Below are 25,162 nucleotides of genomic sequence, written 5' to 3'. Positions count from 1 at the left end.
AACAATTATTAACGACACACATTTTTACATAAAATTTTTTTCATCAGGATTATTTTATTCTTTTTTATAAAAATAATTTTAATAAATCATTTATTCTTTATTTTAATGTTATAAACACTTACCCGTGACGAAAACAACTTTATCACAACTTTGTCATTGCATGTAAATTTGATTTACTTATGTAAACAACAATATCTGCGATGTAAAATTAAAAATAATGTCAATTGATAAAAAATAATTATGCTAATAATAAAAGAGCTGATTGCATTGTAAAATAAAAAAAAAAATAAATAAACTTGGTGGTTTCAAGGAAGTAGATAGGTTTGTAAGGACGTTGAATTTTTCGTTAAAGCCAACGACAGTAGTCGAAGGCGCGCGCGGCCAGACTGAGTCTTTCGCTTCTCATTCACGAGGAGCTGGAGAGTCGCAATCGTGTCCTCAGGGGGGTAATCGCCGTACATTCGTAGCGCATGACCACCCACTGGAGCACTTCCCTTGGGAACATGACCAAGTCCTGTATCATTTAATATCCTGTACCTTTGAACTACTGTCGTTTACATTTTCTCACAATTCTAGAATAAAGTTTCTTTAAAAAAAAATAATTGTAATTCTTATCACGCAAAGTTTGCACAGACATTTTTATTATTTTTCCGATGATTATATTAAATAATGATGAATAAATAAATAAAAACCCGTTCATTAGTTAGATGGATTTCGATTGTTGATTCCCATCTAAATACAAGAGAAAAGAAGAAAAAAAAATCATTTGATTTCTAATTTGGCATATTATTGGAACATATGCTAATATTACTTCTTCATAAATATCACAGTATACAAAGTGATTTCAATACATTATTCAATAGTAAATACTTGTTAATTGATCAGTTCTAATAAATCATCAGCCAATGTTTGATCTTATATGTTATTGTAACCATTTGATGAAACGTTATTTCGTTTTATTTATGATAGAAATGTATATGTATATATATATATATATATAATAAATAATTAAAATACTTAGAAAGATTATTAAAATTCTTACTTTAATGTAAATTGAATGTAGAAATGAATTAATGAAAATGACAATGAATAATGTAAATAACTTGATTAGGTATAAATATTTTTGGAGCATTTTTTCTCCATTCTTAAATAATGCTACTCTCTAAAAATGACACAGTGTATTTCATTTTATCTACAGTTTTATTTTTAAAGAGTCCATAGTAATTAATAAGCAGAGTGATAGAGTGGTTTTTCTTTCGTAAAATGGGGTAAACCTTTGACATCAAAATTTAGGACCCAATAGCATCGGTACCTGTAAATGGTGTAATATGAATTCATATATATGTATGAAATCATCTTGCAAGTGCATTGTATGCAAGTATAATACACCAATTTGGTACTTTTTATTCATGACTTGAAAAACGTCAGAACAATATTAGACTCAGCTACATGATTTTTTTGTAAAAAGAGATAAATATCTTTGAATTCTTACTTTTCATTACTTATTGTGAGACTTGGAGAACTCAATACCTCAGGATACCCTGTATCTCTGATGATGATGATCCGTGTAGGTAAGATGACTTACAAGAATAGAGTTGATACACCAGCAAAGTGCAATTTAGAATCGGAGCAAGACTACTTGATGATGAAATTTTATAGGGTTTTTATACTACTTTTATCTGATGTAAATGAGTTATATGTATCGAATCATAATTTAATGCGCAGTTACATTGGGTAAATTGATTGAAACCAATAATTATTTCCACCTGTGTTTTTTCAGTTCTTAAAATTTTATTTTATTTTATTTTGATATCAAATCAAATATTATTCTATTAAAATTCGCCGAAAAAAACAGGCAGCCATTGGTTAATATTTGAAGGTCGGCTTACTTAATATAATTAGAAATATATAATGAAAATAAATTGTTTGTTACAAGAGCTTGTTGGTGAATGATAACAACCTAGGGGGCACAGAATGTTATCATGATGTAATATGGAAACAATAGACTCCGAATAAATAAAATCTAATTTTGAATGTTTTATAATGTTGAATTTAAAAAAAAAAATTTTGAAATATATTAAAATTAGCCTCTCATAATATTATTATCAAATAAAATATTTAATTCATTAAAATATATTTTTTTTCATATTCTTCAATCAAATGTCGTTCCTTTTTTAAGATAAAAAATAAAAAATGTATTATGACATATTGAATCTGCACTTTCTATTTTTATAATCAGCGTTATCAAGGTATAATTATAAAAAAATGTACATTGATTTTGACAATTAAGTATTAATGTAACATATGAAATAACTTTTTTTCAGTGTGGATGATCTCGCTAATAGACATTATTTAATATAACAAACGGTAACGAAACATATTCACTTTTTGTTAATGGTTAGATATTATGTACATTAGTGGTAATGAATAATGGTAAGAAAAATTTAATGTAAAAAACTATTAAACAATATCTAGCCTCAGGGGCACGTAAGTTTAAGTTATATGTGGACGGTCTCAGGTTCTGAATCCCCTTGTACGAGAAAATTTTTATTTATAATAAAAAATTAAATTTGACTTATAAAATACAAAAATTTAATAGAACAGGTGAAGTATTATTAAAATAAGGGTATTATAAATAATCAAAAATTACTTTTTTACAGCATAGCAATTATGCCATTTAAATGTCACGTTGCTATATTGCTAAGTAGGAAGTAGCAACATCTATGTTACCTCCATGTTATATTACTGTAATATAAATATGTCCCATTAGTAACATTACATCTATATCACAATGATATAACAGTGTTTACTATCAATATTGCTGATTTAATATATACGTTAAATAAATTAGAAACTTTAGTGTTCTTTTGTATTAAATGTTCTTTAAAAATAAATAAAAAAAAGTTCATAATGAAATAGAACACCAATTAGACGAGGAATAAATAAAATTTAAAACTTTTTCATTTTTCCCTAGAGTTTGGTCGAATATCCGGAGACTCATTGCTTCCGTTTTCGCTCTTCAGTAAAAAAAAGAGGATAGAACATGTAGTCAAGTCCACTGAGAACGATTTATCGGTATGAAAGTATGCCAGTAAGTTATTTCGTTTGAAGTTTTGCTGAGAAAAGTTTGAACATGATAGAAGCCATATCTGGTGTGTGGCTTTAGCGGAAAACTTTCCAAGAACAAAGAACGCTAAAGGGAAAAAACGGGAATAAAATTACAGTATGTATGACTTTCTTATACATATTTTTATTTATATATTATTATTTCTCTACTTGGTAACTTTTTATTTTCTCTGAATTCTTAAGTTTTTTGCAAATTTTATAACTACTTCATGTCAAGTGTCCAATATAAAAGTTGTTTACAATAATATTTATAATGTCAATAAAGATTATTGTTTTAGACATTTTTTTTTTAGATAATTATCTATAAATGAAGAGGAAATTTCTGACTTCTATCTTTCATATTATTTGGATAATATTTTCAAAAAATGTATTAACGTACCATAAAACAAGTTTTCATAAAGTATGAAATAATGTAATTGATTATGATTATAAAATAGAATAAAATAAGAATCATGTTTTAAAATAAAATTAATTGTAGCAAAAACCACCCTGATACTGCTGTTGTCCCAGTGGCTAGAAAATGTTTAAAATAAAGATTTTTTTTTGGTTCCCATAAGAGTAAATAAAAGAAACTCTGAATCTCCGTTGAAATCCTGTATTAGTATTTCTCTCTTTGTTTTTAAAAAATCAGGATTTCTCTAGTCCTATATCCTATATTAAGATAAAAAAAATTAAATGTATATTTTAATAACATTATACCACGTAGGACACAATAATACTTGCATTAATTATAACAATAGTAAGTATATAAAGATATCCTTATAAGTATATAATATTACTTTTTTTTATCTTCTTTTTTTTCACTTTGTGACCATTACGCAAGATAGTATAAACATAGTCAATACTCATGCACGTGACTTGCTTTGAAGAGAAAAGAAGAACAGTGCCAGTAGAAATAAGTATCTACGAGTCTGCACACAGCACAAAGTCGTTACTTGGATACTCTAGGTTCCTAACTCATGAACTTATTGAGAATTATCCATCAGAACTAACACTATTGTATTTCTATTAGATTTTTATTTTATTAACTTATATCTATCTTCATGTGACACTAGAAATAAGTATTAGATGAAAAATTGTATAAATGCACTTCTTACTCCTATTCTTTAAATTAAATTTATAGTTTTTATTTATTGAATAAAATTTCAATTGAACACTAGTTAAAAATTTAATTTATCTTTATTTCTAAAATATGAGTTAGCAAATTAAGATGATTCATTCATTAAATGTTACAGGTGTTCTTGAGTTTAATATCACATATAATTTTTTTATTTAAATCATTGATCTAATTTTGAAGTGAAACTTTAATGATTACTTTTAAAATCATGTAATTAATTAGATGGATTCTTGATGATGATGTGCTTGAAGAGTATATTGAAAACTAATTATTTAAAGTAAAAGCTTCGTTATGAACCACAAAGTGTCAAAATTATTTCAAAGAAAAAGTTATAATCGTGAATATTAAATTAAGAGATCAATTTTAATATTCATCATAGCTTACATTTCAGTACAAAAAACTTAATTATTAAAAATAATTACATATACAGTATATTTTAAGAACTAATAAATTAATCGTCTAAACCAATGTCAAAGAATGACAAGACATCGTCTATAACATCATCACTATCATCATCCTCATCTTTCTTTTTTTCACTTTTTTTCTTTTCACCCTTTAATTTATCGGCGATTTCTTCAGGATTAGAGGACACACTGACGCCATTAGTAAGATCAATAAGAATGTAGATAGGTTTGCCATCTGGTTTCTTGTCTTTATCAGATTGATTTAACTGATTGATGATCTTCTTGATCAGGGGTTGTCTTGGTTTGCCTTTAAGTCCATCTTTAATGAGATCTCTGATAGATGTGAATGTCTTCTTGGTGGTGGTTTTAATGTCTTTAACGATCATGACGAATGTTTTGACTGGGTCTTTTTCTTCAGTCTAGAGAAAAAGAAAATATTAATAACAAATAAGTAATCAAGTAATTACAAGAAGAAAGAAAAGCGAAAAAAAGTTAATTTAACAGAGATACATCAATTCATGGAAAAATAAATAATTACCGGTTTATCTTCTGGTTTCTTGTCAGGTTTATCCTCAGGTTTCTTGTCAGGTTTGTCATCAGGTTTCTTGTCAGGTTTGTCATCAGGTTTCTTGTCAGGTTTGTCATCAGGTTTGTCAGGTTTATCCTCAGGTTTCTTGTCAGGTTTATCTTCTGGTTTCTTGTCAGGTTTATCTTCAGGTTTCTTGTCAGGTTTGTCATCAGGTTTCTTGTCAGGTTTGTCATCAGGTTTATCCTCAGGTTTCTTGTCAGGTTTATCTTCTGGTTTCTTGTCAGGTTTATCCTCAGGTTTCTTGTCAGGTTTATCTTCAGGTTTCTTGTCATCAGGCTTCATGTCATCAGGCTTTTTGTCATCAGGTTTCTATTAAAATCAAAAATTTATCATGTTTAATACTCATAAAATATGCTACGAAAAAAAACATCAACATGGCTTGACTATTCGGTTTAGCGATTTAAATATCGTAATACTAATAATAGAATAACATTTAGATAAACTAAAAATTACCGGCTTTGCATCTGCGTCTTCCTTTGCGGCTTTCTTTAATCTATCAACTAGATCCATTGCGGCTTTTTTCTTGTCACCATCCAATGGCAATAACTAAAATAAATATTTAGAACACTCATTACAATCATCTAATTAAATTCAACTTATTAATTGGAAAATAAATGTTGTCTAGAAATGCTAGTTTACCTTTTCAAGGGCTTCTTTTTCCGCTTTATCCAAATCTGAAGACTTGATCAAATCCATAATGAATTTTTTAACTTCCTCAATTCCTTTGTCATCAGAAGCTTTATCATCCTATTCAAAAACACAATCAAATTTTAATAGATTTCAATTGTTAAAAAACATTCCTCAAATAATTATCAATCAATAATTGCTTTAGATTCAATAATTCAAATGTAAAAATGTATTTATCGTTATATTACCTGGCTTGTTACCAAGACGGCGAAAGAAAGAAGTAGTAGGGAACCAAGTATACTAATCTTCATGTTGGCTGATGATAGTTTGTACCACTCAGACAAGAACTCAGATGCAACTGATGCCGAGCCTACTACGAACCCCCATTATATACCTAACTCTCGACATGACTCCCAAAAACTGGGGATAAAGTATACTGCATTTGTATACAAAAGAAGAAATAAAGACACACAATAGATGTTATCTTTTCTAACGTAACTAGTTTTATAGCATGACATACTTTTCTAGCCATCAAAATAATCAACAGGTACAGATATATTTAAAAGGGTTAATGCACCCATATTATCAATCATAAAAAATCTTAAATTATATTTTGATACTTATTTTTTTAAAAAAATAATTTGAAAAAAGCTGTAATTTTAGTTGACTCCCATTAACCACCTGTTAAATATTCAAACACACAATAGACAATTCTATGCACTACCACGAAAACGAGGGGAGTACACTCTACTATTATCTGAGTTTTAAATTCTGAAAGATGATAGAAATCCAGGTATAAAAAATGATTTTTTATAGTTGTTTTTTCAAAGAAATCTTTGAATTATGGGTGTTACGTTTCGAATTATCTTAAAAAATATTATTCCTTTATAATTTCGTCAGACATAGAAAAGTTCAATGTCCTTAACTGTTGATCAATATTCATCACGTGCATTGGAAAACTTTTTCATATTTGAATTTATTATCTACATTTAATTTGCTTATTTTCCTAGTCCAAATTTTTGTTTTATCTAATTAATGATTATTAATAAAAAAAACGTTTCAAATGTTCACATATTTCGACTTTAATCGAAGTAGAACCTTATTAATGTACCAATACTTGGATAAAACCATTTTTTATTGAAATAATATGCAGCTATTTGAAATTACTGAAATTAATGAGACTGCAATAAGGTCATTTCATCCTAGAGAAATATAATTGTTTTTAAAATTTGTCAAAAGAGATCAAATCATTGCATGAACATAATTCATAATCAATCAACAGTGAAAATAGAAATACAGAAATACATTCAAATATTTTTTTTTTAAATAAAATTGATATTAAAAAAATAGGAATTAAGAATTAGAATTAGATAAAAAAAATTTATAATTAAAAAATATATGAAGATTCATTTAAAAATAATAATTTAAATCTATACTACTTGCACTGATTTATTTAAACAATGATTTTTATACTATAAAAAATATTATATTTTAATACTAATCTATTAGTAAATATTCTAATATTTAAAACAACTCCAGTTTGATGATGTAATAACCCACCAGTTAACTATTTGACAGCTTAATGTTACATTCATCCTAAAAATATATTGACATGTTTGTATGGATGCCCTTATCCTTTGTCTGAGTTAAACTACAGTTATAACTTTTCGTGTTCGTCTGTATATTGTTGTGTTTCAAATTTTTTTTTTAATTCAACATAAACGAGTTGTTTAATATACAATGATTAATTTTATTATTTATATTACTCTGTATTATCATATAAAAATTATAGTGTCAATACTTGATCATGTTCGATGTTAAATTAAAAATGAACCAATTTTTGTTCTCCTACCAAGAAATAGACAATAAAAACAGTTTTAATAATATAATTTTTAAATAGTCAATATAAAAATTTAGAACTTAATCCAACAGGAAAATCTTATTATAAAAATATATTTTCATAATAAATTGATAAATAATCACAACCCTCAAGAAGTTTAGTCTTATGAACTTGTTAAGAAAGCATGATAGATGATTTTAGTTTTCCAGTTTAAATCATGACAAACATATTACCTACTATCTAACTGTCTTTTATTCACCTTAGATAATAAATTTCAGGTACAAAAACAACATTCTGTAAGTCTTATAGTAAAGAAGACTTTTAAGAAATATTTAAAAATAACAAAACATTTTTACTCAAGTACAAAATTGTTGAACAGTTATTTTTTTTTTAGAAAATTCAATAGTTTTCTACTCGAATAAAGTATTTGTTTATTAAATAAATATAAAAAGCTAAAAGATAAAAAATATAAGTATAATTTTACTCCAAAATTTTTCGTATAAAAAACAAGTATTGAATATAGAAATTTTAATTTACAGCTAAAAAGTTTTCTTATATTTTTTCATGATATTAATAACATAATATTGATATACATAAGTAAACATATTGCAGGAGTTTCTTATTCATATTTTTAGAAAATGATAAAGATAATAATTGATAGAGAACAAGTTGATAATAAATCATGGCATAATTTTTTGTACTAAATAGAATATATAACACGCATTAATTATATATTATATATATTTATTATATAATAATATTTATTATAACATGCAGATCAGATGTAGACTATGTTTTTCAAGTCAAAGTCCCCTCTGAAATTAAAAATACTCGTTTAATAAAACCTACAATGAAAATTATATGACGTTTCATAAGAACTAAGTATATTTTTATAGATCTTGTACTTCCTTAACTTCACCTATTTAGATTAAACTTGTCGAAATCATGTGTATTTAGTCAAACTAAAACCGTTGAAATAAGTCTATGATAGTGTGTAGTAGGTTAAATAAATATATTGGTAAAGAAATACTCTGCAGTAATAGTTTGTTTGCACTGAGGAAATTAAAATGTATTTTAAAAACGTTGTATTAAGTTTCTAGATGAAACAAGTGATTTATAACAGAAAAAGATTTAAATACTTTTACGCATACTTGATTAGAAAAAATTATTGACTCAGTAATGATAACAGTGAGAGACTATCGAAGACAATGATGTACAAATAAAATTATTGAAATCGTCTCTAACATATTTTTATCGCTGTGAAAACTTTCATATAATAGAAGTAGAGTTAAAACAAAATTTGAATTAAATTATTGATAACAGAATATTGGTTGTTTAATCAATTATAATTGAATTAGATAAGGATAACGTAACTTTTTATATTATCCAGCAGTTACTAAAATTAATAATTCCATCATACTGTTAACTTTCAATTTATCGACAAATAGTTAAGTTCAAACAATGACTATCAACTCTTAACGCTTTTTTACATTTTAAATAAAATTTATTTTTAAATAAAATTAAATAATTTTATTCTTCACAATTAATTCTATTTAGTCACTTTATAATATAATGATAAATGTTTTGAAAATTTTTATTTTATCATTCCCTAAAAACATCTGAAAATTATCTAATCAATAAATATGTGTTAAAATTTAAAATAAATGAGCATGCGACTGTCTTATCATTTTCTATTTTTAGGTAACAAATATTTTATTATTAATAAAATAAGTTCACTTAAATTTGTTGTTTCATTATTATATATTTTTAAATCCATCTTTCCGAAAGATAATAAAAATATTGATCATTTTTATTGATTAGGTTCATATTAATCTTCAACATTCTTCGATTTTTAATAAATAAAAGTTTTTTAGAGTAATACATTCAGCATTCTTTTAATTTTATTTTCTTATCAGAAATATTCCATCAAGTAATTTAATAAACAATAAAATTTTATATAAAATTACTAATGACTATTTATAGTCATTCATAATAACAATTCATAATAACTGTTTTTATAAAAAAAATATATCAATGTAGTAATATCATAATTTAGTCACGCACCTAAATGGTGACCGTGCTTTACCGCAATTTAAGTTACTTAATGCTTTTTTGGGACCACGTAAACTTTTAGTTACAAAAGTTTATAAGCTTATCAGAAGTTGAGGGATAACGTCTAATTCATGGATAAGCTGAAGGTACATTACAATAGAAAACTTGTTTATTATAAGCCAGGTTCACAATACACAACCATCATTTACTATTAGTTCAGAAGAAAACGATATTTCAGAGAAAACATTAATTGTGGGTCTTCAAAAATTCTCAGAGTTGAAGATTATCATAGCAACGAATAACTGTTACAATATATAAAATAATAATAATGATACATAATAGAACTTATATGTCTTATTTGTATTATTAATTGAAACAAAACAGTATAAATAATTATTTAAATAGTACATTGCAGACCGATAAAGCTTTTTGAAACTTTATGATCAGTACCAATTTCTATGAAAGATGTTTAACTACCAAACAGCTAGGTAGCTTTCAATTTAAGATAAAGTTTAAAGAAGATAAAGAATGTAAATAATGTAAAATATACATAAATTTATAATTGTTGTAGATAATTTTTGTTCTATTTTAATAAAATATAATATTTGCATTCATGAATGCTTTTTATTAGACAGTTTTTATTAAAATAATGATCTAATATAAAAAAAGAACCTTGACTCTCAGTAATTTTACTCAAAAGTATGATTACCAAATGTATTCAAGTGGTATATTTTTTTTATACTCACCAGAGTAGATTTTCTATCCAAAAAGATGCATCGTAAGATTTAAGTATATTTTTAAATCTTGTACTTCCTTAATTTCACCTATTTAGATTAAACTTGTCGAAATCATGTGTACTTAGTCAAAGTACAATCGTTGAAATAAGTCTATGATAGTGTATAGTAGGTTAAATAAACATATTGGCAAAGAAATGTTCTTTGGTAACCGTATATACGTTCGATTGAATTAAGAAAATTAAATTGCATTCTAAAGACATTATAACGAGTTTTTAAAATGAAAACGTTTTTATGTATCTATTTGGAACCGTCATAATGAAATAATTTTTGACATATTCACTCATAATTGGGGTACCTGAAACAAAAATTACATTTTTCATAAGCTCTGTAATAAGTTTAAGTAAACAAACTTTGGAAAATTGATGAATAAAAATTATTAATTTGAAAAAAAAAGTGTGTACATTGATTTGAAGTTCGATGAACTTCTTCACATAACCAAAAAAGTATAGATTAACAAGTATTATTAACCTGTTTGAAAATAAAGAAATTTGGCAATATTTAAGTTTAAGAAATAGTAAATATAATCAATTGATTATTAAAATGATATTTATTTAATTGAATTTGAAAATATTGGATACTTTGATAATTCACATACGACAAAATAAAACGATTTGAATTCTAAACATTAGAATGTCCATTTCTAATATAATTTCGTTGTTACCGACACAACATTTTCATTGGAAATGATAAATTATCTCACATCAGTAGAACAGGAAAAAATTTCAAATAGTATTGATTCTTTCCGATAGGTGAAAGTGATACCATCTTTTTGCGAAATACGTCAAATAGTTCATGTTTAAGATTTATTCCCGCCTATTTTTATGTATTGTTTATCTATGAAATCATTACTTCTTAAAACACAAATTAGATACTCGTTTCTATCTAATTAATTATTTTATCAATTAATTGACATCCAAGGTTGATAGCCAATTTATTATATGTTGGTGTAATATTTTTCTCCGTTTTCAAAAATGTTAAAATTTCTTAACCTACTAAAATTATGATATTTAGATCATTTATACAATCAACAAAGTTTGTGACAATAAAGAATGTGGTAAATAATATAATTAGTTATAAATTCAGTACTAGTACCAAATTTTATGAATATTCAAAGCTGCCAAACATGATGAAAGTTCTTAATGTTGCTGAGAAAAATGATGCTGCAAAAAATATTGCTGGACTCCTATCAAGAGGCACAAGCCGAAAAGTAACAGAGTTTTTAAATTTTAATACAAAATATTACATTCAAAAAGATAATAAAAAATTAAATGATATTTTAGAGAGAGGGGTTATCAAAGTTTAACAAAATATACGAGTTCAACTTCAAGCTATGGAATAAAGATTGTCTAATGATTATGACATCTGTATCAGGTCATTTAATGGGTTACGAATTTGTTGGTGCTTATAGACAATGGCAAGGATGTAGCCCTTTAGCATTATTTGATGCACAAGTAGTAAAACAATGTACAGATGAAAATTATGTAAAAATTAAACGGACAATAGAAAGAGAAGTAAAAGCATGTGAAGCTTTAATTATCTGGACTGATTGTGATAGAGAAGGAGAAAATATTGGATTTGAAATAATTCAAGTTTGTCAAGCAGTAAAACCACGTCTTCAAATTTATAGGTAACTTATGGCTATATGATTAATAATATAAAAAATGAATAATATAATCATTTTTTCAGAGCTGTATTTTCTGAAATTACTGGAGCTTCTATTACAAGAGCTATTAATAATCTTACTGAACCAAACAAAGCTTTAAGTGATGCTGTAGATGTACGTAGTGAATTAGACTTACGAATCGGTGCAGCATTCACAAGGTTTCAAACATTGAGGCTACAGAAAGTCTTTCCCAGATCTTTGGCTCAATTACTAATAAGCTATGGAAGTTGTCAGTTTCCAACTCTTGGCTTTGTAGTTGAAAGATTTTTAGCGATTGAAAATTTCAAATCGGAGCCTTATTGGAAAATAAAAGTACTTGATGATCATGATGGTATTTGTGTAGAATTTCGTTGGGCAAGAGGCAGACTTTTTGAGAAGTTACCCTGTGAAATATTTTTAGATATATGTAGAGAAAAGCCTGAAGCTACAGTTGAAAGTGTAAATAGTAGACCCAAGAGCAAGTGGCGTCCTTTACCCCTAGATACTATTGTAAGTTAAGTGTTTAAATACTTAATCAAATGAAATAATTATTAATTTTTTTTTTTCCATTTTTGTAGGAACTCGAAAAACAAGGTTCTAAGAAACTGAGATTAAATGCCAAGGAAACAATGAAAATAGCAGAGAAATTGTACACTCAAGGTATTATAAGTTATCCTCGTACTGAAACAAACATTTTTCCAAAAGGAATGAATCTTCCAAGATTGGTTGAGCAACAAATAAATCACAATGCCTGGGGTGGATTCGCTCAGCGAGTTTTGGATGAAGGTGTGTCACCACGCCAAGGAAAGAAAAGTGACCAAGCTCACCCTCCAATTCATCCAACTAAATATGTAGATAATCTACAAGGAAACGAGGCTCGTGTTTATGAATTTATTGTCCGTCATTTTCTTGCCTGTGTATCTAAAAATGCTGAAGGATATGAAACAACAGTTGAAATAGATATCAATGGAGAAAAATTTACAGCAAATGGTCTTCAAATTATTGCAAAAAATTATCTGGAAGTTTACGTTTATGAAAAATGGAATGCTAAAGAAATTCATATTTATCAACCACGTCAAGTGTTTCAACCAACGACTATCGATATGGTGGAAGAAAATACATCACCGCCAAACTTATTAACTGAAGCAGATTTAATTGCACTTATGGATAAACATGGGATTGGCACAGACGCAACGCATGCTGAACATATAGAAACAATAAAAGCTCGACAATATGTTGGTTTAAAAGATAATCAATATTTTATGCCAGGAAAATTAGGAATCGGTTTAGTTATGGGCTATGACAGTATGGGTTTTCAAATGTCAAAACCGAATCTTCGAGCAGAGCTGGAAAATGATTTAAAATTGATTTGTGATAGCGCTAAAGATCCCCAACTAGTGCTCCGAGAGCAAATAGACAAATATCGTAATGTATTTCAAGTAGCAATGCAACGTGCTAATTTATTAGACTCTGCAATAGCTGAGTACATAGATGAGAGACCAGTGGGTAATGTTAGATTAGAAGAGGTGATGCCAGTTGAAGAAGTTGGCATTTTCAAATGTCCAAAATGTGGCTTAAACATGACATTAAAAGACAGAAGACAAGGTGGTGGAAAATATATTGGTTGTATGGGATTTCCTACATGTAACAATGTAATATGGTTACCACAATCAGTTACAGAAATAGAAGTAACTAATGAAATTTGTAGTGATTGTCCAGGTGATATGAAAAAATTAAAGTTTAAGATGCGACCAAATAGTTTTCCTATATTTGGAACATCTTATGAAGCATGTATAGGTGGTTGTGATTCAGTTTTCAATGACATGATGAATATAAATTTGGAAAATGTTAGAAGAAGTAATAGAGACAGTGGATATAGTAGCACACAATCTTCATTATCATCACAAAATTCTAGAGCTACTCAATCATCCCAACCAAGACCATCTGGAAGTACAAGTAATCGTGGAGGCTCTGGAGGAGCTTATGGTGGAGCTTCTGGATCTTCTCGTGGTAGAGGTTCTGGAACTTCTCGTGGTGGAGCTTCTGGAGGTTTAGGAATGGTAACGTCCAGCAATATAAGACCTTCAGCACCAAGCACTCATGGTAGAGGGGGTAATTCTTCATCCAGAGGTCAAAATAATACCAAGAGAAGTAATGATTATTGGCCTGAAGAATTCCGAGAGCCTAAACGACCGAAAGTCGTCACAAGGCCTGTTCAAAACTCTGATAGAGAAAATGTTAATATAACTAATTTTAATGACAGTGAGTTTATGTGCAACTGTCAAGAACCGGCTATTTTGTTAACAGTAAGAAAAGAGGGACCAAACAAAGGAAGACAATTTTATAAATGTGCTAAACCACAGGGATCTACTTGTGATTTTTTTTTATGGGCAGAAAATTCAAGTGATACACAAAACTCATGGGGTCAATCTTCAGATTCAAATCAATGGAACTCCACTCCTACTTCCAATTCAGTACCTTCTAGAAATAATTGGAATTCAAATTCTTCTTCCAATTCAGTATCTGCTAGAAATAATTGGAACCAGGGAAGTATGGATAATAATCCAGGATCTTCGAATACATCATGGAATAATGATGACGATGATCAAGGTGGTACCATGTGTACCTGTGGACAACCAGCAAAGAAGTATAAAATATTTCCTACGCAAAAAATTCGTCTCATAATTAATAAAGATAAAAATTCATGTATAACGTAATTTTTTTCAGGCTTACTGTGAGAAAAGAAGGTCCAAATAAAGGTAGAGAATTTTATGCTTGTCCTCAAGGGCCAGGAAGTTCGTGCTCATTTTTTGAATGGGCGGACAGTGGTGGTAGTTCTAATCAATCTAATAATAGTAATTGGGGCAGCTCATCTAGAGGAGGAAGCAGTGGACGAGGTAGAGGTCGTGGAAGCGGAGCTCCACGAGCAGCTAGTGGAAAAAGAAAGTGCGGAATCTGCGGTGTTGAAGGTAATGTATTCACAAATTCCGCTGATATTGTTTTCTTTTTAAATATTTATCATGAGATATTTATTATCTATTTAGATTTCTCATAAGATTTATATTAAATCTAACATAATTGGTCAATTACTTATCATCATAAATAAATAAATAAATAATAATATTTTTCAGGTCATACTAAGAAAACTTGTCCTCAAAATGCAATGGATTAACTACTGTAATACTCAACAATTAAAAATATTGTAAATAATGTGTATAATATGTAAATTTGATTGAAGCTTCATTTTAAATACTAATTAATCTTATTGGTTCAGACCTCAGACAATTGCATTTTACGTTGCTGAACGTTTTTTACACATTATTTTGTTCTTTAAATTTTCCAGTTCACCTTTATGTAATTGTAGTTCTGCAGTTGCTTCTGTTAACTGTAATAATTTATATTTTATTAAAAACGTTAATATTTTGAATAAAAAAGATTTTTTAAAAAATTAATAATATTGATATTTACCATATCTATTACTAATTCTAACTTTAATTTGAGTAAATTATTTTCTTCTTCCAACCTGTAAATCTCTTTTTTCAATAATTCTTTCTCTTTATGGGTTCCACCAGCTTTCTCTGATCCTAAAATTGTAAATTTATGACTAAATTGGAGAAAGAAAATATTATCTAAACTCATTTAATATTATCCATTTTTTTATCAATCATTTTTAAAACTAAGAAAATTTTAGAATCATCAATATTACCTGAAACCCAAATCCCTCCATCAAAAATCAAATCGTGATCACTTAATTTGAGACGAATAGGACCAACATCTGGTCCGAATTCTCTTTCAATATGAATTGGACTCAAATCTTTAGTAGCTAATAAAGCTTTTCTTGAAGGAGTTTTCTTTGGAGAAAATTTATGCTTCAAAATGTTTGTTAAGATTGACATCGTAAGAAACACTTATTATTATTCAATAACCACTAATATTTATATTACAAAGTATGACTAGCACTTGTAATTTTTTTTTTACATATATGCAATATAAACATTTGTAACAATAAAAAAAAAGATTATTTTGTCAATGACAGTAAAAAATCGAATAACTTTTGTGATTTCATTGCATTAACCGTTTTTGACAGGTGTTCAATTATAAACAAACAAAACTATAGAAACTACCACTTGGCTGCGCTGTGTGTACAATCAAATTATTATCCGGAAAAAAGCCGGAGATGACCGAAAATTCACGAGGAATTCCCATACCCGAATGACAGAAATTCAAGAAACATTTTTCTATTTTTATACGAAAAATTCTTTTTTTGTATTAGAAGAACATTAGAATGTACTGTTATTTTATGTGTTTTTAATTCTATATATAAATATATTTTCATAGAGGTCACATCGTGGAATTTCAAAAATTTCCCATTTTCTTGGCGCCTTTTATTTTTTTTTGAAATAGGAAATTTTTATTAAGGATTTTTAAATCTTTACTTATGAAATTTATGTAACATTATTGAAAAATAATCTAATTAATAAAATTGGATCTTTCTGAATAACTTATCAATAATTTTTCAGAACATTCATTCATCGTTAAGAAAAAGAGAGAAAGAAGGTGTATAATGTGAGAGAAAAAATTGTTGTCTAGGAGATAAACAAACACATTATTGGTGATTACTTATAATGTCTGATACTACAGAATACTTATTAACACAATTTTATGGCATTGGAAAGACAAATAAAGAAATAGCTGAACCAATTCATTATGGACTGCAATCTTATCAAGATAAATCTTCCTATAACTTTATTTCTCTTGCCCAAAATACAATTTCAACTAATGAAGAATCTCAACAAAGTCTTCAGGTAATCTTTAATCAAGTATTCTTGTTTTTCAAAATAATAAGATAAAATTAAATTTCAGACAAATTTAGCTAGTAATACTGAAGAGATTGATTCTAAAATATCACCATCACGCTCTTGGCGAGCTATTGAAAACGATGAAGAAATCAATGATGAAGGAAATGGCTCTAAAGACGAAGGTTTAATTTCAGATGAACAGAAAATTGAAGAACTTTTTGATATTGATGCAAGAGCATCTCTACCTATTAAGTCAACCTTGCCTGTAGTTTTAGAAGGTCGTCATGATTCTCCAAGTGCACGACCAAGTGTTACTACTGTTGAAGATGTCTATTTGGATACTCTGTCAGATGTTTCTTCACGATCGACTAAAAAAAGAGGAAAGAAATCTTTAATTGCACGAGAGCCGAAAATTACATTACCACCTATTGTGAGAGCACAGCCAACACCATCATCATCATCATTAAAAGCTCCAGTTTATAATAAATTGTATTATGATATGTCTAATGCAATGATTCAAACATTATCTGTTGATATCTTTGATAATTTTCATGACATTAGGGTATTGTGTTTAAATATTAACAAGTAATTGTTAGTTTTTTTCATTTTTTGTAAATCAATGTTTTCAAATTTATAGATGCTTTATTTAGAAAACAATAATTTGCAAGAACTACCAGATGAATTATTTACAAAATTGAAATCTCTTCAATGGTTAGACGTTAGGAATAATCAATTGAAGACATTACCATCAACAATAAAGAACCACAGATGCTTGGAGACAATTTTATTGCAGGGCAATCAAATTGAACGACTTCCTTTGGAATTATGTTTAATTCCAAGCCTTAAATCAATTCACTTAGCTCATAATCCTTTGGTTTTTCCTAGTGTTGATGTGCGAGCTCTCGGATTTAAAGCAATGATGGACTGTCTACGTGAGGAATGGAATAAAGTTCATCCTGATGAAGTTATAACTCCTCAAAAAGGTAAAAAAAAATATTTTTATTGAAAATAATTTAATTAAAAAAGTTTGCTTTTCAACAGAAGTTCAATCGGTCACGACGATTTTGTGTCAGGAACCGTCAAAAAAATTTAAAAGACTCAAATTATCAGAATATTCCAGAAAAAGTAGTAAAACTATGGATAATATATCTGTTCGTGAAAGATCAAAAAATTATAAACCAAGTAACAGGTATGAATTATTTTATAAAGAAAAAAGAAAATTTGAACAGCAATTATGTGAATTTCTTTGTAAAAAATGTTTAAAAAAATTAAAAATTGAAGATAACAGTGGAAATGACACTGATTCAGGCAGAATAATTTCTGTAAAAACTGAAAAAAAAGATATTTCAGTTTTTGCTAATCTTGACAATTTAGAAAGTTTAAATCAAAATATAACTAAACGTAAAATACCAAAAAGAACACTTAGTGTTAGAAATCTTACCCTCGCTGAAGAAATAAAAAGAATGGAAGATGTTCAAATTAGAGAACGTGTTTATAATGTTATGACAAATAATAGAATGCTTACAAAGATTCGACCAATGAGGTTGAATGATGCTCAATGGATTTTAGGTTTTATTGAAAATTATTTAGGAATTATAAATTAATATATACTATAATATTTTGTTATTTAATTCAATGACATTAACTAGTTTATTTATTAGTCTTTCTCAAATGTATTTTATATTACCTAGATGTCCAGATTATGGAGATAATAAAATGCATGAAGAAAAATTTTTAAAAATGTGTAGATTACGAGAAAATTTAATTAGACAAAATAAAATTCTACAAAAAATAAAGTAAGTGTATAAAAAATGTGTCAACTAATTTATTAGAAATCCTATTAGTCATTGTAAAAGCAACTTCATATTTTATTTGTTTTAGAGATAAAAATGTTTTAAAAAATTGGCAACAGGACCGTAGGAGTTTTGAAAAAAGTATGAAAAAAGCTGCTGAACGAACGCAAATCTCCTATGGTATTTTTGACTCTGACAATCAATCAAACAACTATTCGAAACATATGTTTACATCAGACATCAACAATAAAATGTCTAATGTCATTGAATCACTCCAAAATTTCCATATTCAGACAAGTAAAGGAGTTTCAGATCCCATTATTGAACGTAATAAACTTGAAAATGGTATAAAAAAATTAAAAAGTATAAAAAAAGAAATCGAAAATTTAAAGAATCAAAATGAAAAGTCATTGGTTTTATATAAAGGTAATCAATCCATAGAATATAAAGAATATAAATCTCCACCATCAATTATAATATAAAATAGTTTTTATATTTACTTATAATAAATTATCTTTAAATAAAAGAATTTCAGTCTTAAATTTTTATTAAATTAAATGATCATCACAATTTATTAAATGTAAATTATAAATCCAATATTTGTAATTTAAAGTAACGAGGTAACTAGCGTTAAACATCGTTTTTGTGCACAACTTATCGAATGATTAATCAATTAATCTGATTATCATAAGTCTATCAGTATAAAAGTCCATAAAAGAAGCATTTTACCATTAAAATACAATATTTTTTGAAGACTGTATTTGTTAATTACATAATTATCCAGTAATTACGTCAATTTCACTTTCATAATCGATACAAAATACTTTGAACGTTACATTTATTATTACATTATTACATTAAGAGTAATTTATATTATTCCTTATTTTTTCATCTAAACGTGAAAGATGAAAGAAACAACTGATATAAAAAAAATTGCACGATCACGATAAAGATTCGATGAGTTTTGATATGAAAGGCAGCCTTTTTCTAATTTTCTTTGAATTTCGAATCACGTATATACATGCAATACCTTCACCTCATGTATAAATACAACTTACATTTCAATTTAAATAATCAATTAACTTGGTAATTTTTTTATTTTTTAATAATGTCAGTTGTTGGATGAATAAATTTCTTTTTTCGGCAGTGCTCCAAGCAAATAAATTCTATTTATAAATACCACGGATGAATTCACCTTTTGTTAGAAGCTTCTACACATCACAATACATCCCGGAATTTCTAAATTTTCTTGACCTTGATTAAAATCTACGAATCCTAACTTTCCATAAAATTCATGTGCCTCTTTGTCCATTGCTGATATTATTGTATGAACTCCGAAAGATCCTAACAACATACAAAAATTCATTAAAAATCATAATTGAATTTTCACAATAGTTTATGATTTATTATAATTACCATTAGCCCGCAGCGCTGCTAAAACACATGTTATCAATCTCTTAGGAATAGATTGATCTGTTACACTAGGTAAAACTGAACACATAACTTGGGATGGATGTTGTCGACATAATTGTTCTGGAACTTCTGGTGTAAATGAATGGAAGTATCGTATTGCATCCTAAAAATAATTTAAATTGAAAATTCAATAGATTGATAAAATAGATAATGAATAATCTGAAATCAATTATTCATTACAAAAAACGAATGCAAATGGTTGTTGAATATACTATTTACCTGAACATTAGCAGCACAATCACTGGGAATATCTTCTAATGGATACTTGGACTTAAGTTCAGGAATCCAAGCTACAGACATCTTTTGATTGAAGGATTTAATATTCAATGCAACTACTGCATAGCCTACAATACCTTCATCATCTTCCACAACCATACAAAATTCGGGACTTAGCGTTAAAAATCCCCCAACAAGCCTACGAAATTAATTACCATATACTGAGAATATAATTCAAAGAAAAGTACTTAAAATATTAAAAAATAAAAACCTGTCTGCTACTGCTGAGGTGCCTGTAACGCCATGTATTCGATTACAAACCGCATAAATAGCATCCTCATCTGCTACTAAATAAGGTCTAATGGTATAAATCGTACTATTAGGAACTTCAGGCGCTTTGTATACAAATAAATCATTTCCACTGTCTACTGGAATCAATCGCTAAAATAAAAATTCATTATTTACTATATAAATTTTGTTTCGTTTAGTACAAATATTAGAAATAACGTAGTATGCATGAAATACCTGCAAATCAGCTGTTAGTCCACCACGAAATACCCAAGGTTCTTGATCTCCACTCATAAAAGTTTCTTTCCATCCATTGGAAAACCCTAATCCCACGAAAAATGTATTTATTAGAAAAAATTAAAAAATAATCGTAATTACTATCTTTAGATTAATCGCTGCGCTAGGCTACAATTCGCGCTAATATTGCTTGACAAGAGCTAAATATATTTTGTGCAATATTATAGAAAATCATATAAATTATAATCATTTGAAATATATTTAACTCTTCGCGCATCACAAACTTTTGAAAAAGTATCAAAGAATTGGAATTTTATGGACAAAGAGGGATTAATTTGCCTAAATGTGCCTGAAATAAAATTTTCGTTACTCCTGGTAATGATAATTCTATCTGGAAGTAAGAAACAAAATTAGTCAAGTAAAGATAAAGAAGTAAAAGATAAAATAAAGAAAATATTCAAAAGTTTGTGAATTTTAAAAAAATACAAATTATCTAATATAATTAATTTCCAAATAGCACCTTTAATTAATTGTTTTAACTTATTGAAATTATTTGATTTTCATAAATAAATTTTCTTCAATTAACACAACTTTTTAGTATAAATTCCTTCCTACAATTAGGTGCTACTTGAAAATTTTATTAGTATTATTTTTACGCGCAATTTGCTCTATGTTACTTATGTTGACAAGTAAGTCTCGTACATGTGTAGCTGCCTTGAGTAAAAGTCGTCATCGTCGGTGGAAATTTGCCAAATGCTATCAACAAGAGATAAAAAATTAATTAGCGTTAAAAAAATAAGCAATATTAATTAATTATAAATATTTAAAGAAGATATTCATTAGTTTTCATTCTTTAATAATTTAATAAATTCAGTTCATTTCTTATAAATCCAAAATATCTTCTTCAATTTATGTAAAGTATGAAATATTTGATATTGAAAAATCAACAAGTATAACAGTAACAACTAAATAAACAAAACTATTAATAATAATATTTTGCAAATTGATGTAATTGTTGTTCCAATATTTTCTCTATTTATAAATTGTTATTGATCTATTCTTTATAATTAATTTTAATATGAAAACAAATAAATTATTTACACATTTTGTAATTCCATTGAAGACCTCTCGTACTAGTAACATTGAAAATCATTTTTTTATGTCATAAAAAAAAATTGCATTCATTTCTAATGCGCAGAAACGAATGCAAGCAAATATTAAAATCAATGAAAAACGCTACTCGATTATTCCAGAAGAATTATTCAGGTGAAATTGATATTTCAAATATTATTACAATGAATCAATTTCATTATTTCATAAATTTCAACAACAACAATAGCCAATGGAAATACTACAATTTGAATAATGAATAATTTCCATTCTTTGTAATATCAATTTCCATATTCACTTACCAATTCTCCATCTGTTTATCCACTGAAATGAATTTTTGTTCGAGTACAATAAGCAAATAAACAGTGATGGTTATTATTAGTCATTGTAATATGAATATTATGAAGAATAATCAATAACAAAGTTTTTATTATCTATCTTATTGATTTACTCAATTAATTATCAAGTGCTTCAATGAATAAGTAAGCTAATTAAGTAATAATTGATGTTAATTTCTTACCCAACCATTTAACATAACTATTTAATAACGAAATAACTCCTCGCATATCCCAAATATAAGAGTAAAGGTCATACAACAATTCACGATTTTCACAATACGTTAAACGTTGAAACAATCTATTCACTGCATTACACATATCATTTAATTTAGCTGCTCTTGTATGCCATTCTTCAACCTGAAAAATAATCTTTCATGTATTAAATAGATATGTATTTACCTGATTGGTTCTAAACAAAAAGTAAATAACTAAATAGCTTACATCAGCTTTATTTCCTGGATCCTTATCTTTTTTTATTGTGACATGTGCATTGCTCTTTAACCAATTGAATTCTTGAAGTAATTGAATTCCTTGGCCTCCATGTTCGAAAGGTAAATAAAAAAGATCACAAAGTAATGATAAATCTTCATGGGTTAGTTGTTTGTCTTGATCTTTTACTCCAGAAGATTCAGTCTCAGAATTATCAGCATTTTCATGATTATCACTCGCATTTTCTACAATCATTTGATTTCCATTAATTGTAGGTGAAGTAGCATCTTCAATTTGCATGCTTCCAGAAGTTCCACTGCAGGTTGAGGTGTTTTCAACCATTGCATCATCATCAGTTGTATTTTTGGTAGCATGAGTCGGTGAATTATTGGGTGTCGTATTACAATCCATAGGTTCTGTAGGAGAATTTGTTGCTGGAGCATCAACATTAACAGGAATGATTGGTTCACTAACAACTTTCGTATCAGAAACTAAAGAGTTCATAATTGGGCCTGGCAAAGGCTGCGCAAAACTGTCATTTCCCGTAACATTTGAGCAAACTTCAGCGAGAGCTTGAAGATGGTTGGATGTAACAGGCACTGGTGCTACAGTTGGTACAGTGGCTGCTGCTGTTGCTGCTGAGACAGTGCTTGTTGTTGTAGTAACACTCATACAAGTATTTACAGAGGGAATAATGGGAATAGGAACAGTTGGTGCTACACATGGCTGAGGTTTTGCTATCACTCCCCAAGCTGCTCTTTTTTTATTAAACTCGGGTAACCAATCATTTATAGCATTTTTTAAAGCATGTCTAGGATGATAAGTATTGGGTGCAAGGGTTGAAGGAATACCTTCACCACTTACACCATCCTCAGTCTCGGTTTCAAGTTTGATATCAGCAGAAACTGAATCGTTCAGACTTAAGTCTCTTTTTCCATCAACATTGCATCTACTCCACTGTGCCAGAGTATGAATGGCAATGAAGTTGGCACCATACTCACAGTTAGGATTTGTTAATACCCCACGTAATTTAGGGATTAAATCCGGTGACCTACCTGAGTAGGGACCTAAGAAGACTCTCTTTTGATCATAGTCATTAGCATGCAAATTATCCCAAATTACTGGCGGCCTTCTGAGAACTTCTGTAATTTCTTCTATTGATTCTAAGGTCAACAGTCTCGATATTACTTTAGGTCCTGTCCACATAATATCTATTTCTTGAGCTAATTTGCTTCCTAATGTGTTTAAATATTCCGAAGTAGCAACGTTGGGCATTGCTCTTGTGGCACAATATTGTGTTGGACATAATAAAAATTTTGGTTGTCCTAAATGTTGAAAAATGTCATTCGTTACTGAAACTTGTGCATGAGCAAATGATTGAAATACTTCCTTGTCTGCTTCACTCATTTCTGGTTCAATATCGTCGAAAAGGAGTGCAAAAGCAACACAGCCAAATTGACTGACTTGTTCTAATTTTCTTTTCAGAGCTGTTACTTCTTTCACACTAGAGTAAGTAATATCTAATCCTGGAGATAAGGCGTAATAAAAGGTTATTCCTGATTCTCGTGCAGCTGTTATTAAACCAGTTAAATGTTCAGCCTCTTCAACTGTATATAAGTCCCGCCAGTAAGCTCGGTGTTTATAATCATCTTTCGGTGCATAGAGATAAGAATCCATTCCCCATTTTTTCATTCTAAAATATTTTATTATGTAATTATATAATTTAAAAATAAATAATCTTTAACTTACTTTTGGAATAAATCTTTCCGTTGCTCAGTAGTCCATGGCCGGCCATAGAATCCTTTAAATACCATTTTTCCGTTAATAGATCATTCATTATTTATAAATAATAAAAATTACCTTCAACAACACCACATATAAAATTTCCATTTTTCACATTTGAATTAGTTGGTCCATTACTCTCCGTCATTTTTGCAAATGAAAATTAGCAAATAATTTTTCGTCTTCAACACAAATATGGCGGGGAATTTTTCAGATAATTCTATTTTCCAAGTATTTAACCAACACTTGATTTATATTTGGTTAAGAATTATAAAATTAACTTATGAAATTACATAAAAACTCATTTTTCACTATTTTTTAATCGAATAAACATGAGTAAAAAATTAAAAATGCAAAAAACCCAAGTACTCCTCTTGATTACTGTCGGCCTACTGTGATGATTTACAAACTATCGATTGTTGCAATCTCGTCTATCGATAGTTGATGTTTGACGGCAAATTCATTGTGTACGACTACTAGCGACCCCCATGATATTTTTTCGA

General features: G+C 28.0%; 5 protein-coding genes across 7 annotated transcripts; 2 read left to right on the top strand and 3 right to left on the bottom strand.

Annotated features, from left to right (window-relative positions):
• Positions 1-4,694: 4,694 nt before the first annotated feature.
• Positions 4,695-6,198, bottom strand: LOC118072916 (transient receptor potential protein-like). Its single transcript, XM_035093085.1, has 5 exons — positions 6,112-6,198; positions 5,876-5,983; positions 5,690-5,782; positions 5,186-5,545; positions 4,695-5,066 (listed from the first exon to the last, which is right to left on the bottom strand). The coding sequence occupies exons 1-5, from the start codon at positions 6,172-6,174 to the stop codon at positions 4,695-4,697; spliced, it is 996 nt and encodes a 331-aa protein (XP_034948976.1). The 5' UTR covers positions 6,175-6,198.
• Positions 6,199-11,368: 5,170 nt separating this feature from the next.
• Top3alpha (topoisomerase 3-alpha) lies at positions 11,369-15,467 on the top strand. Of its 2 annotated transcripts, XM_035092934.1 has the most exons (7): positions 11,369-11,470; positions 11,564-11,759; positions 11,833-12,179; positions 12,239-12,704; positions 12,773-14,841; positions 14,922-15,163; positions 15,326-15,467. In XM_035092934.1, exons 2-7 carry the CDS (start codon positions 11,676-11,678, stop codon positions 15,364-15,366), a joined length of 3,249 nt encoding a protein of 1,082 aa, XP_034948825.1. In that variant the 5' UTR covers positions 11,369-11,470; positions 11,564-11,675; the 3' UTR covers positions 15,367-15,467. The 2 variants fall into 2 exon arrangements, with proteins under 2 accessions (XP_034948825.1, XP_034948824.1); XM_035092933.1 differs by having other exon boundaries at positions 11,369-11,759.
• Cby (Chibby) lies at positions 15,437-16,282 on the bottom strand. Its single transcript, XM_035092935.1, has 3 exons — positions 15,901-16,282; positions 15,663-15,778; positions 15,437-15,579 (listed from the first exon to the last, which is right to left on the bottom strand). Exons 1-3 carry the CDS (start codon positions 16,088-16,090, stop codon positions 15,487-15,489), a joined length of 399 nt encoding a protein of 132 aa, XP_034948826.1. The 5' UTR covers positions 16,091-16,282; the 3' UTR covers positions 15,437-15,486.
• Positions 16,283-16,390: 108 nt separating this feature from the next.
• On the top strand, positions 16,391-19,268 carry LOC118072915 (E3 ubiquitin-protein ligase LRSAM1-like). Its single transcript, XM_035093084.1, has 7 exons — positions 16,391-16,481; positions 16,715-16,999; positions 17,058-17,555; positions 17,631-17,976; positions 18,035-18,182; positions 18,685-18,789; positions 18,875-19,268. Exons 2-7 carry the CDS (start codon positions 16,820-16,822, stop codon positions 19,266-19,268), a joined length of 1,671 nt encoding a protein of 556 aa, XP_034948975.1. The 5' UTR covers positions 16,391-16,481; positions 16,715-16,819.
• A 616-nt stretch (positions 19,269-19,884) lies between these two features.
• Oga (O-GlcNAcase) lies at positions 19,885-25,061 on the bottom strand. Of its 2 annotated transcripts, XM_035092827.1 has the most exons (10): positions 24,738-25,061; positions 24,627-24,678; positions 22,890-24,570; positions 22,631-22,805; positions 21,703-21,756; positions 21,001-21,086; positions 20,747-20,916; positions 20,479-20,674; positions 20,203-20,362; positions 19,885-20,130 (listed from the first exon to the last, which is right to left on the bottom strand). In XM_035092827.1, exons 1-10 carry the CDS (start codon positions 24,805-24,807, stop codon positions 19,988-19,990), a joined length of 2,787 nt encoding a protein of 928 aa, XP_034948718.1. In that variant the 5' UTR covers positions 24,808-25,061; the 3' UTR covers positions 19,885-19,987. The 2 variants fall into 2 exon arrangements, with proteins under 2 accessions (XP_034948718.1, XP_034948719.1); XM_035092828.1 differs by lacking the exon at positions 21,703-21,756.
• Between the last annotated feature and the right edge of the window lie 101 nt (positions 25,062-25,162).

This window comes from Chelonus insularis, unplaced genomic scaffold (assembly GCF_013357705.1).
Source record: "Chelonus insularis isolate UGA/USDA-ARS -01 unplaced genomic scaffold, ASM1335770v1 contig_94_pilon, whole genome shotgun sequence".
NCBI classification, from domain to species: Eukaryota; Metazoa; Arthropoda; class Insecta; order Hymenoptera; family Braconidae; genus Chelonus; species Chelonus insularis.
This window is presented reverse-complemented; position numbering and strand designations above follow the sequence as displayed.